The 13,222-nt window shown below is 34.4% G+C and overlaps 1 protein-coding gene across 3 annotated transcripts in view; it reads right to left on the reverse strand.

Annotated features, from left to right (window-relative positions):
* Window positions 1-995: 995 nt before the first annotated feature.
* Window positions 996-13,222, reverse strand: part of LOC140151325 (uncharacterized) — an 84,146-nt gene continuing 71,919 nt past the window's right edge. For all 3 annotated transcript variants that reach the window (XM_072173629.1, XM_072173628.1, XM_072173627.1), the window contains 5 exons: window positions 12,098-12,211; window positions 11,092-11,220; window positions 8,519-8,644; window positions 7,987-8,100; window positions 996-7,586 (listed from right to left, as the gene is read on the reverse strand). In XM_072173629.1, the coding sequence (XP_072029730.1) occupies window positions 7,441-7,586; window positions 7,987-8,100; window positions 8,519-8,644; window positions 11,092-11,220; window positions 12,098-12,211 (629 nt within the window). In that variant the 3' untranslated portion in view covers window positions 996-7,440. The remainder of the gene's footprint in view (window positions 7,587-7,986; window positions 8,101-8,518; window positions 8,645-11,091; window positions 11,221-12,097; window positions 12,212-13,222) is intronic.

Genomic DNA, 13,222 nt, shown 5'->3' on the forward strand with positions numbered 1-13,222 from the left:
CTCGAACATCGAATTTCTAGTTCTAAATGGCATCAAATTTCTTCTTCTTTTTTCAAAATTAGTAAAAAAATAACTACACACTGGTAACAAAAGTTATGTATATTATAGGGGCAAGGAATCCATTTACTTCATTGATTCAAGACAAGTGGTTCATTATATAAAAAGAAATGAGGTACATTCTAGCGGTACCTCTTTTCTTATCATAAGTAACGTACCGCTTGTCTTGAGTAACTGGATTTCTTGCCCCTATAATAAACATAACTTTTGTTACCAGTGTATTATTATTTTTTGAGAAAAATGCAAAAATAGCCAAATTTATCAAGGGGTGTAGTACCACCTTAACATTTTCCATATGAATCGATAGCTATAGGGGCCTATACAGTACACAACTTGTAAGTTCCCCCTAATACTTTAATGGTCTAGTCTTTATTAGAGTTGTTATCACAAAAAGAATAATCTGAGACCATTTTAATCCAAGGAGCATTTTCTACTTTAACCCCCTTGACCTTTTTGCTCATAAATCCACACTGATAAGTCATATGTTTGTAAAACTATACATTTATGGAATCCTTATGACAAGAGGAATAATCTGACATAGGTTTGGACACAATAGGACCTGTTTTTGATTTTGACCTCTATATAAACTGTGACCTTAGATATCTCGAATTGTCCAAGGTTGACAATTTTACACCCATCAGAATCCTATTTTGTACCACCAATAGAACAAAAATCAACAAAGAATCCTATTTTGTACGACCAATAGAAAAAATTCAACAAAAAAAAACCTAGCAAAACCAATGTACCTTGTTCTGCCACCGGACTAATTCTACTCCTTTTTCTTTCCACAGTACAGATTAAAAATTCCTTTTGAAACACTAACTATCCCCTGGGTCTCATGGAAGAACAGAGGATACTTTAACACATCCACTGAATGAGTAACCCAGGCAAAAGCAGGAATAAACAAACTTTGTAGAAAAAACACATACACACAAAAGTCAATTGATTTCATAACAATTTTTAATCATATAAAATTCTTGTTGCAAAATTATAACAAGGAAATACTGGACAACGAGTCCACTATTTTCTGTGTATAATATTTTAAAACATAGGCCTACCTTTCAATTTAAGATAATTATACACACAACATTCGTACCCAATGCTGAAGAATTCATTAAAATATTTCAATTACTTCTTATATTAACTGCGAAATTGGCAGTTGGTAACAGTGCTATTTGAGGTGACATAATACACTATTAATGAATTACTTGACATCATTCACTATCTTTCAGAAATCATCTAATATTACAACCTAGTATTTGATTCTAAATCTATCACATAATTATTCCCTTTTTGAAATATTACTATTTAAAAGTAATCACACTTTTGGGAGGTATTTATTGCTTTTATTTTGAAATGTCCAGTTTAGCACAAAATTCAAGTTTTTCCTTTGTTGTAAAAAGGCACTTCTCTGAATCTGGTCACATTTCAACGGCTAAGTCAACAAATCCCTTTGTGGAATGGTGGGTACAGAGATGTGCAGGTTTGGGTGCATTTTAGGCTTTTTAGGGAAACTTTGGGTTCTTTGGTTGGGGTTTTTTTTTGGGTAAAATTTCCACAAATGTTTCCAGAATTGAGTAAAGAAATAATTTGAAAAGAATAATCATGAAGTATATATATTTAGGACTTTTTCACCAAATTTGGTATGTTTTTGTGGTAAGTTTTCGGAGTCCCAACCGCACACATATCTACCCAATCCACTCCCCCCGGGAACAAATCTACTTCCCTCTAACCTTGATGACAAGAACCTTTCCAGGCTCAAATATTAAAATAAGAAACTATATCCCTACATTTTATTATTGCTTTTTGATACACTTAAGGATGGAAGTAATTGATTCTACTATACAAAAGGATGGCAAATAATATGGTGTAAGTAAAAAGACTACCTGACTGAATTATATTGCTGTGTATTATTTAGGCACTTTCATTTAAGTTTCAAAGGACACTATTTTCAAATTTTACAAAGTTCACACTGTAATACATGCTATAGAAATACCAGTGTTGTCAATGCAACATATTTGATCCATGTCAATCTAGATAAACAATATCTAGATCTGGGACACATACTGTGACTGGTAGTATTGATGAAACATTGTTACTAAGACCAATATCTGGTCTATTTTTCTATTCGTCATTCAGCTCATAATAGACAACACTAATCATAGTTGAATGCAGCACTTCTGTAAACTCCCATGTAAAGTCCACTTTGCATATTACATGCCTGATGGACGCTTTTGTGAATTTACACAACTGTAAACCGGAATGTTTTTGATGCGCGCAGCAACAAAAAATTATAAATATTCACCAATTATGAGCTGAATAGCATAGGCTATATTTTAGTATTACATGTCACAATATTTCATGCACATGATGTGTAAATAGTGACATTACCAAAGGCACCACACTATTGCTTTAATATTTCAAGGCACTAGCACAAAGGCAAATAATGGTTATATCAAAAATACACAACAAATATGAGCTTTTCAGTTAAATAAGGTATCCGATTTCAATACAAAAATGCACAAGATCAGCTTTGAAATTGAAGTATAGAGGCCCTGCATGCTTTTATCACACGAGTTCAAACTAGCATCCTATCCCGTAATATTCTGTGGAATAAAATGGTGTTTATGTTAGAGATACTGGTATGCTTCTGTTGAGCAGAGTTGAGCACTGGTCATGATTAGGCCCTTGAAACTTTCCTGTTTCCCATCACTTTTTTTCTAGCTCATAATGAGCCAACTTTTTCCATTATTCATTATTTTGGCAATTTCTATTTCTCACAAAAAGTTGTAAGGGCTTGTACGCAAACAAGACACTTGAATAGGGGATCACCAAAGATTGAATTGTTTATTCCCTGCTTCTGAAATGATTTTGACACCTGTTTTCACTTTAAAGAACACTATTTAGAAAAAAAATTATGTATAATTTTACCAAATAATGAATTTTTTTCAGATTCTTGGTTCAGAAACGCGGGCGAAATTTCATAACGTGTGTGGGAGACAGGAAACAGGAAATCAAGTTTCAAGGTAACTATGTCACATGCAGGACCTCTATACATATTTTACAAATGAGCAGCTTTAACAGAAGTAGTCTGACCAACCCTCCCAGGCACTGAGACAAGAAGATCTATTCAGCATTATTAGATAATCAGAATCATGCCAGTGGATGTGATAGGATCAAACTTGGTTTCAAAATCTCAAGGATTAAGTCAAGCTTTTGTATAAAACTACATGTTAACTTTTTCATTCAAGTCATTTTAATCTGATTTAAGAAAATAAAAACAAAATTGAAATCTACTATTTGAAGACAAAACAACAAGCATGAGCTGGGATATACCTACCAGTAATCAACATCCAATCAGATTATAGTCATCTATTTCTTATATTACAGCACATCTTGTTACTTTATTGGGCTATTTCAGATAAAATCCATACACCCCTTATATAAGACATAACCTTAATCTCACACACAGGGGGTGTAGATTTCAAATGGAGTCCTTCATTCAGGTAACCCCATTTGAAATCAACACCACTATGTGGAAGATTAACACCAGGTCTTTAATAGTGGGTGTAGCTTTCAACTGGAATAGCCCAAAATTTTTAACTGATTAAAAATATATTTACACATGACATATTATAAATATTTAAGTAGAAAATCTTATGTAAGTCAGAACTCAAATAATTAAGTAGAAAATCAACTTACGAGTTGAAATCAAACATTTGAAATATCAATAAACAACAACTAAAAGAAAGTATGGAATTTATCTTCTTGTTTTTAAAACTGAAAACATATTCCTGAAATAAAAATAAAATATAGTAATATTCTAGTCACTCAAATGTTTTAGAATCAACAACAGGACATTAACACTATAAAGATTAAGAATTTACAAATAAGAATTAACAAATTCCTCTCCATTATGGTCAATACAAAATAATGTTCTTTCACAACTAATGTTACAACCAAACCACCCATTTAATACAGTGCTGCATCAAACGCCAGGTACCAACAAAAATCTAATTTCATGCCAGAGACAAATAAAAATGGCCTAAAAATTTGAAATGACCCCTCAACTTTAACCCTCTCCACGCTGGTGTCGACTGCAGACGACAAGTTTCAAATTCTTTAAAAATTCAAAAATATCAGAATTGTACATTTTCATGACCATATTTGGAATCGGCATGAAAATTGCATTAAAATGAGTACAAACAAGCCTAGTATTGGTTCAGTGGTTCTTGTGATAGCTCTTGATATTTTGGGAAAATATCTCAAAACTTTTTTGTATTGAAGCCTATGGCTAGCATGCAGAGCATTAACAGGCATAATAACAACAGCAATAAGCCCTTTTGCAGTTCCAATCAATCTCAGAACAGAGTGCATTGTGGATAATAAGCATGGGAGATATACCAGTATGGAACTCGCACAGTACATCAACAGCGCTTAACTCTGCACTTCGTAAGCAAATGATTTATACATGTGTTTTGCAGATTGTTTGATGTTGATGTCTTGCCAACATGAGGTGTGTTAATAAATTAACCTTAATTGAGGCATGCAAGTAAAATTCTAGAAAAGTCACAGTGCATTCACACTGTCATGGCAGAGATGGGATCATTTCTCTCTCCTCAATAAACCGGATGTCAAAGTTTTAAGCAGGCATACTTGGAATTGGGAAAAGGTTTATTCCTGTCAATTTGGAGCTGATCAAAGTATTTATTTCAAATCAAATGATATGTTATTTTTATAAAACCACTGTTTTTCATTCAATCCATGTAAAATTACTACTGCACATTTACTTACAAACATAATAATGCATACTCTACTCGTACTACACGTAATAGGAATATTTTTGAAATAAAAATTATCATATTTGAATAGAGTATGCATTTATATTTTTACACTTAATTCAAACATTGACATTTTTGGACAGTTTTTAAAGAAAAAATGGAATGAACATGATATATTTCAGGTTGTCAGAAGATTAGTTGCTAACCTAAGTCTCATCACTACAACATGTTAACAAAATTATACTAAGATATACATATACTCTCACAAATATACACAGCTTATGAACACTATATCATATCTACATAATATTTGTCAGCCTAATATGGTAAGTACATGACTCGTTTTTTAGCCAAATTTAGTTAAGTTTTTACATTCAACATTGACATGTGTACCTTTTCCACTGTGGGGTCACTCAAATAATGGAAATTGATGGAAGCAAATTTTCTCCCCTAAATGGTGTAAGTGGATAGCATTTTTAAATAACCTAAATTGTGTGACAATCCCTCTAAATGAAGTAATATGAGTTTTTGAATCATTGGTGGCAAAAAACAGACCCTCAATGTCGATATGACAGAAAACGGATCCCTAATTGGCAAAAACACTGACGCCACTGTATGCTCAAAATCTGACCCTTTTTCGTGGATGTGTAATACACTTTACTGGTTTATATAGCGGCAATTTATTGTTATCTGGACAATCTGGTACTGATCATCATCATACAAGCATAACAAAAAACTTAGCAGCATGTATACTCATATTGGGCACTGCCATTTTGACTGTCATTTTCTAAACGTTGCCTTTTCAGAGTGTTTGTTGAGCAGCAATGTAGCTTGTGGTCACCTAACCACCCATCAGGTGATCATATGTGATGCTGAATGAAGAGGATATGATGGTGTTGCATTACTGCTCACCAAAATCCCTGAAAAGATGAAAATAAACTTAACCTAAAAGACTCCCTTCTCCAACATTCATATACAATATTGTTTGACAATTTTAGACAATTCTTGCTTCTGAAACGATTCATGAGCCTAAGTAATTGCTCACTTTTTTTTTTTGTTCAGGCATGATTATAAAACACTTCACCAGCTTTGCTAGTATTGTTCATTGGAAACAGTGCAGTCTCATCCTTATTTTTCTCATTTTTTTTATCTTTATTTTGCTATAAAACTTTTATTTACAATTATTTACAAAATATTCAACATTATAAAATACCTCATTATGATTAATTCAAATATTCATTTTGAGAGGCAATAACACATTTTGGGCAGACTATTCACAATACAAAAAGTTTATTGCTTTCTGTTTTGCTGATGTCAAGTTTCTTTTATTGCTATTCAAAGAAGATTTTCACAGCATCCCAGAATACACCATGTGCTGAACACATTTTGCAGCCAGACCAGGAAAGGATGGATTATAATAGATTCTTTCATGTGCAAATACCCAAATTCACATTCTATAGATTTGTGCGTCTAATAGGATGCTTTTGTTATGCTACAATAGCCTTCCGGAAGTAATGTGTTGAAGGTCATCGTCCACATGCATCAGTGAACATCTTAAGAGAAGCTAGGTTGATCTCCAGGTCAAAAATTTACTGTTCCCATTTTTCATTTCAAATTTCAAAACCCTATTTTATCTTACTTCACAAGTTCTTAATTTATGAATACTTGCAATGAGTACATGAGACCCCCTGTTACTCATAAATACTATTCAAAACCTAAGAGCTCCAGTGATATTGCTGCTGTAAAGCCCTCCTTCGTGCACATGTTCAATGGGAACTGGCATGCATCAGGAACCAATTTTGGGGTGTTTTGCAAAAGCCTGGCGCATTGTAGTATTGTGGTGATAATCATCTTTGATTGCTCTCTAACAGTACACACTTATTATTAAAGTAGCTGGTGCCATATCTTATGTGCTTACTTTAGGCTGCGATCACATAGAAGTATACTATTCGGCTATACGGTGCACGTTTTGCAGGTGCACGCGTATAGCTGAAATCGAACAACATAATTTCATACTACCGGGTCACATAAGAGGGCACTATTCGAAAAGGCTGTATACCTGCGTATAGTATAGTATAGTGGGAATCGTGCGAGTTCGATTTTAGTGCAGCGTATACCGTCCTAATTTTAAAACTAAACCATATGTGGGTAAATTTATTTTTTCAATAGATGCACTATCTAATTCTGCACATTATGACACCTCATTGAATGCAATGTGACCTCAAAAAGTAAAGTTACAAGTATTTGATTAGACAAAGATTCAGTTTTAGAATTGGCAAACTGACCTATACTGGCCTGATCGAATAGCGTATAGCGAATACCGTATACAGTATACTTCTTTGTGATCGCAGCCTTATGAGTTACTTTTCATGATATTATAATAGTACAAATGTTTTGCATCACTTTATTCCACTCCCATTTCTAAATTATGCATGCATGAGCTTTCTTTTGGTAGCAATTAAGCTGACCTGTCTGTATAAAGAGTCAATATGTATAAAAAGATTAAGATGAGTAGTTGTTACCATGCCTACAGCTACTTCAGAAGTCTAGCCAATATTTGTAAAAAAACACATATCCAGTCTCTGCTACAAAATCAGTTGCCTCACTTTTTCCCTCTCTGCCACATACATCCACATGCAATGATTATGACTAAGAATACCAGAGCTGCAACAGCTAATATGGAGAGTATTATGATCCATTCCCATTCTATGAGTAACTGTGGAGCTGCTGTGGGTGGCGGAGTCTCTTCTGCAAAGAGAATTGAAGAATATTATTAGTGGGGGATTAGTGATGAAGGTATAGTACACACAGGATGTTATTAACGATAACACTGGTTTATCTGGTTCACTTTGGCAAGATTACATTTGATAGATTTAGAACTATTTCACTTTAAATTAACAGTTTTACAGTGGTGTGATTCAAAGCTTGTGAAATATCCTGAAAGTAGTAGAAAATCCTGAAAATCATCCTGAAATTGGGCTAAAATACCCCCCAAATGGGCTGAAATCAATAAAGATTGTGTAAATTTTGGCCATAAAAAATCCCTGAAATCAGGGAAACTCCTGAAGAATCACACCCCTAGACTTTTAAACTTCCTTGTTCCTTATATATTTGCAAAGAGTTTCCAATATTAATAAAATATACTTACTTATGGAGCAATCCTTGCCAAAATACTTGTCTCTGCAGACACACTCATAGTAGTTATTCATGTTTTTACATGTACCGCCATTCTGACATGGATTACTAGCACACTCATTAACATCTGAAAGGGCAAAGGTCAAATACATGAAGGTTACTGTAAAGACTAATATAAATTTTGTTAAAACATTGACAATATATCTTCTTAAAAGGTTTTAGAAGAACATAGATTTCTTTTTTGTCTGGTATCTTAACCCTAACACGTCAGAGTACTGCAAAATACTACATGATATATGCACTGCGCCTCCGTGCACCTCACATGATGTGATGACCAAATCACCCTAAGTGATATATAGGCAAGCTTTCGTTGGCCCGGCTAGCGAAAGACCCGTGGCTAAGTGTCGCCGATCTAGACTTATAATGCGAGGGGTTTCGGGTTTGAATGCCACCCAGAGCAAACAACTACTTTGCTTGTTTCCTCTCTTTATTCCTTCCTTCTTTCTCTTCCACTTGCCCAAAACCCAATGGTTTGTTACACTCACCTTGATGACAGTAAGTTCCATCATATCCAGGATCGCATACACAGTCATATCGTAATGGTTTGTTGGCATTCTTCTTGCATTTTCCATTCTGGCACAAGTTAGTGGTGTTATCACATGGGTCAAATTCTGAGCAAAAGAAATTTGAACAAAGCAAATCAACAGTTAGAAATGACCTGAGAAACTCAATAAATATATGATAAAGAAAAGTATTATGAAATAGATATGGGCATCTTTGGACTAAACTTGTTCAAATATTGCATCTATAGCTCTGTATGTTTTGTTGTTCATAAGCTACACAAAACTGATAATTGCATCAACATTTTCACGAGATATGATTATTTTAATGGTGTCAAAATAATGAATGCAGAAGAACTGATTGAAATGAAATATTGGCATCTCATTCACATATGTGTACATCCATATCAAAACGATGCACTTGTCGGCTGCTACATGTGTCTCATTTCACGTAATAGTTAGAAACAAATACCAGACTCATCTCAAGTGGAGGTCACTTCAAATCATTACCAAGTCACATGGTTAAGGAATTACAGAGAACATTCCTTAACCATGTGACTTGGGAATCATTTGAAGTGATCTTCCCTTGAGATGAGTCTGGATTTTATCCTATAGCTATTGTGTGAAATGAGACACATGTAGCAGCCGACAAGTGCATCATTTTGATATGGATGTACACATATGTAGTGCATAACTAGTTGTACCAATGATCAGTCCTGCTGTTAAGTGGTGGGAAGCAGGGGCGTACCCTGTGCCCCAAGGAAGTAGGTAAAAAAAAAAGCAAGTAAAACAACACATTAAAAGAAATGAGCAAATTTCCATATGGCTGTAGCACTAAGAATTTGTGAACCCAAAAAATGAGTGTGGAAATAGATTTTTTGTAGTCATGTCCCCCATCAGAATCACAAATTCTGTGGGCAAAAAAGGACTCTGTGTATTCATGATGCTCTCTAGGCCTGTAATGGCTCTCAATGGCCCTCCCAATGATTGTTTAAATGGTCGCTACTCAGCCTAAAGTAAAATTGCAGTATTGACTTTGTCATTTACTTATAGATACTATATCACTGACATGTTCAATTCATAATCTAGACAAAACAAATCACACAAAAAGTAACACATTTATGGCGAAAATTGCAATTCAAATGTTAAAGACAACCAAAAAGATCATGAAGCTAGGTTAAGTTGTCCATTGGACACCCTCCATTTTGTCCTTATTTCAAACACAATTTCATGCATTATAATTTCCCACACCATACCTGGGTCATTCTTCGCTAAGGTGCACTTTTGAAGGTTTGGAAAATAGACATTTCAAAATGATTTTTCTGTTAATTCTTTTACAGATTAAGAAAGAGACATGTCTCCAGTGTAGTAAAAAAGTGTTTGGCTCAATCTTTATTAGCAGCTTGATGTAATTTTTTGGCTTTTTCTGCAGCTAATGTCATCTCCATCACGGTCGTCATCTCCGTCACAATTGCAACGAAGTTCAACTGATACCAAAAATGTGTCACACATTGAACATTTGTTTTTTACCTACAGAGGAAGGGAGTATAACCAAGATTATGCAACATATCATTACATTTCCATTTGACCAGTTTTAAGGTCAAAGCAGGGCATTATCTGTAGAGTGCGGAGATGATGTAAAGGAATGGAAATTCTGCTGTATCATCTCCGTCACGTGACGGAAATGATTCTCTCATAGTGAAAATCACCCCAAGCGTCATATCCGTCAAAAATTGTGACGGATATGACGTGATGGTATATTACTTAAATTAACAAACTTATGACCCTAGTGGTACAACTATAACATACACATGGTCAATAAAGGAGGTGAATAGAAATAAACGTACAACTGTTGTAATTTTGAAAAAAGTAAAATAAATAATGCGAACATTTTAGGTATCAGAAGCGTTAGGAGATGATGATTAATAAAGGTACCCACCCGTATGAGTGAAGAAATGGTTATAGTTTTGATGAATTTATTGTGCCAAAAAGAGAAAAAAATGTCTAAATGAATTTACTGCATATTGACTTGTGCTCTCTAGGTCAAATAAATGACCTTACAAAATTTGTATTTTTCTCCAGGCGCTTCTAAATTTTCGTGACGGTAGATGGCGCAGAACATAGGGACAGGAAATTTTAGACATATAGGGTGAAATTATTTTTACTCCTGGCTATGAAAGATGTGTTACAATAACTTTTTCTACAACATACAATAAATAACTTGTCATTCCCGGTGTTTTTTACGATGCTGAAGTTATCCACTAAAAGATATCAGCATCAAAAATTTCGATGACCCCAATCGGGACATGGGGTTTTTTTGGGTTGTGACACCCTGTATAAGCAATTTTCTCGAAAATAAGAACTTCTTTTAATATTTTGATATTTTGAGATATAAAAGGAACGTCAATACTAAACAACTGCAAAAAATAAAATTCGAAATCATGTTTTGTATTTTAGTTATGACTCCTGAAAGTGGAGGGACTGCAATTGTGCACCTTACCGAAGAATGACCCACCTGCGCTTCACACACTAATCTTTCTGCCTCCCTCTCCTCTTACCTTGCTGACACTTGGCACCCAGGAAACCATCTGGACATTTACATATGATTCGACCTGAATCCTTGAAACATGACCCACCATTCTGGCAATCATCCTCACCAACTTGACACTGTACATTTGGGTCATCCTCTGTAAAAACAAAACAAAAGATATTCATTGAATTGACGAACCAAAAATGACAAAATATTAACCACATGTCAATATCTTGTAATTTGTCTAATTTACAGTGGTGTGTTAAGAACTGCCTGCTACTTGTTGAGAGAAAAATTTGACAAATCAATCAATGGATAAACAACAACATTCCGCGTAAGTTGTCTAATTTCTTGAGCAACAAGTTGTACATATTTAATATCTTATACTTCTTAAAACAGATCTTTTGCAGTGGCCTGTTAAATGTCTGTAGCCCACCAAGGCTCCATCTGTTAGTGAATGTTAAATTTCATAATCAATTGGACCAATCAGCAACATTGTTAAAATAATTTCACCACACAAAAAAATTGGGGTGAATTATTTCCATAGCTCCATTCTGATTGGTGATTAAAGCGAATTAAGATATCACATAATTGACCCATCAGAGGCAATATTAGATTGGCAGGTAGTGCTCAGAGCATAGTTTCAAAATCCAACTACCTTGCTCACATGGACTTTCTTGTTCCACTCAACAATCTGTAACATCGTTAACAAAAACAATGTGCCCAGCCTATTCATTGCCAGGGTGCAAAAAGATGTAGGTGATCATTGTCAAAATTACCTCAGAAATCTTAAAAAAGCATGGGTTCATGGTGACCAATCTGAGCATGTCCATTCCACTCAGAATCCACTTTTTAGGGTTTTCATTTTTTTTATCTATTGTCAGCCCATGTTTTTTAGGCCAATTCACATGTTTTTTACAGGTTTCACTCTCCAGTTTCAGGGTTTTTTCAGTGGAATTGGGTCATATATCTGCAGGGCAAATATAATCTTTCCCCAAAATTCCCTGTTATGGAGTAATAAAATACTTGCTTACCTTCTGTACATGTTTTTGATTTCCAGCCTTCTGGACACAAACAAGTAAAGTCACCATTAGCTGATTCATAGCATGTACCACCATTCTGACATGGAAAACTAAAGCAACCATCTCCTAGGTGTGGACACAATCAAAATAAAGACCATTAATACATCATACAAAAACAAAAAATGGGTTATTGCAGAAATTAATGACACCCTTCTAAAGGTGGTAAGAGATTCCTAAAAACTGCACTTTTTTACAGCTGCATGAATTCCCCAAAGAAGTCATCACTAGGTGAACCCCCTAAAGAAGGTTTGGGATTTCCCCATTTCTTTAGTAGAAATTGGCCTGGGAATTCCGAAAATTTCAGGGAAAAAATCACCATCTTCTTTAAGGGCACTGGAAATTTCATATTTTCAAGCATTTTTTTCAAACTGGTAATTCCCAATTTTGGAATAAAATTACGGTCTGGGATTTCCCAATTTTTATGGTATAAATTGACATGTCTGCTTTATGGTAATACCATTAATTTCTAGCATAGCCCAAATGATCACCTCTTTCATAAAGGCTAATGTGTATTTTATTTCATTTTCAGGTAGTTATTCTCCATTTTTATTTAATAAGTCAATGCTTTGAATCTTTTGTTTTGATTAAGGTGGTACTACACCCCTTGATAAATTTGTGACTATTTTTGCATTTTCTCAGTAAATAATAACACGCTGGTAACAAAAGTATATTATAGGGGCAAGGAATCCAGTTACTACACTGGAATTTCAGTGACTCAAAACAAGCGGTACGTTACTTATGATTAAAAAAAGAGGTATCGCTAGAATGTACCTCATTTCTTAACATATATAATGAACCACTTGTCTTGAATCACTGAAATTTCAATGAAGTAATTTGATTTCTTGCCCCTATAATATACATAACTTTTATTACCAGTGTGTAGTTATTTTTTGAGAAAAATGCAAAACTAGTCACAAAATTGGGGTGTAGTACCACCTTAAGGCACTCTTCTAAACAATTGTTAGTTTAATGACGTTTATTGTCAATTTTAGTTAGTCATCTGTCCATCTGCCATTTTTGAGAGGCAATATAAATGCTGTTAGCTGATGTTAAATTACAATCAGAGCTGTTGAATGA

Source organism: Amphiura filiformis, chromosome 4, assembly GCF_039555335.1.
Source record: "Amphiura filiformis chromosome 4, Afil_fr2py, whole genome shotgun sequence".
NCBI lineage: Eukaryota > Metazoa > Echinodermata > Ophiuroidea > Amphilepidida > Amphiuridae > Amphiura > Amphiura filiformis.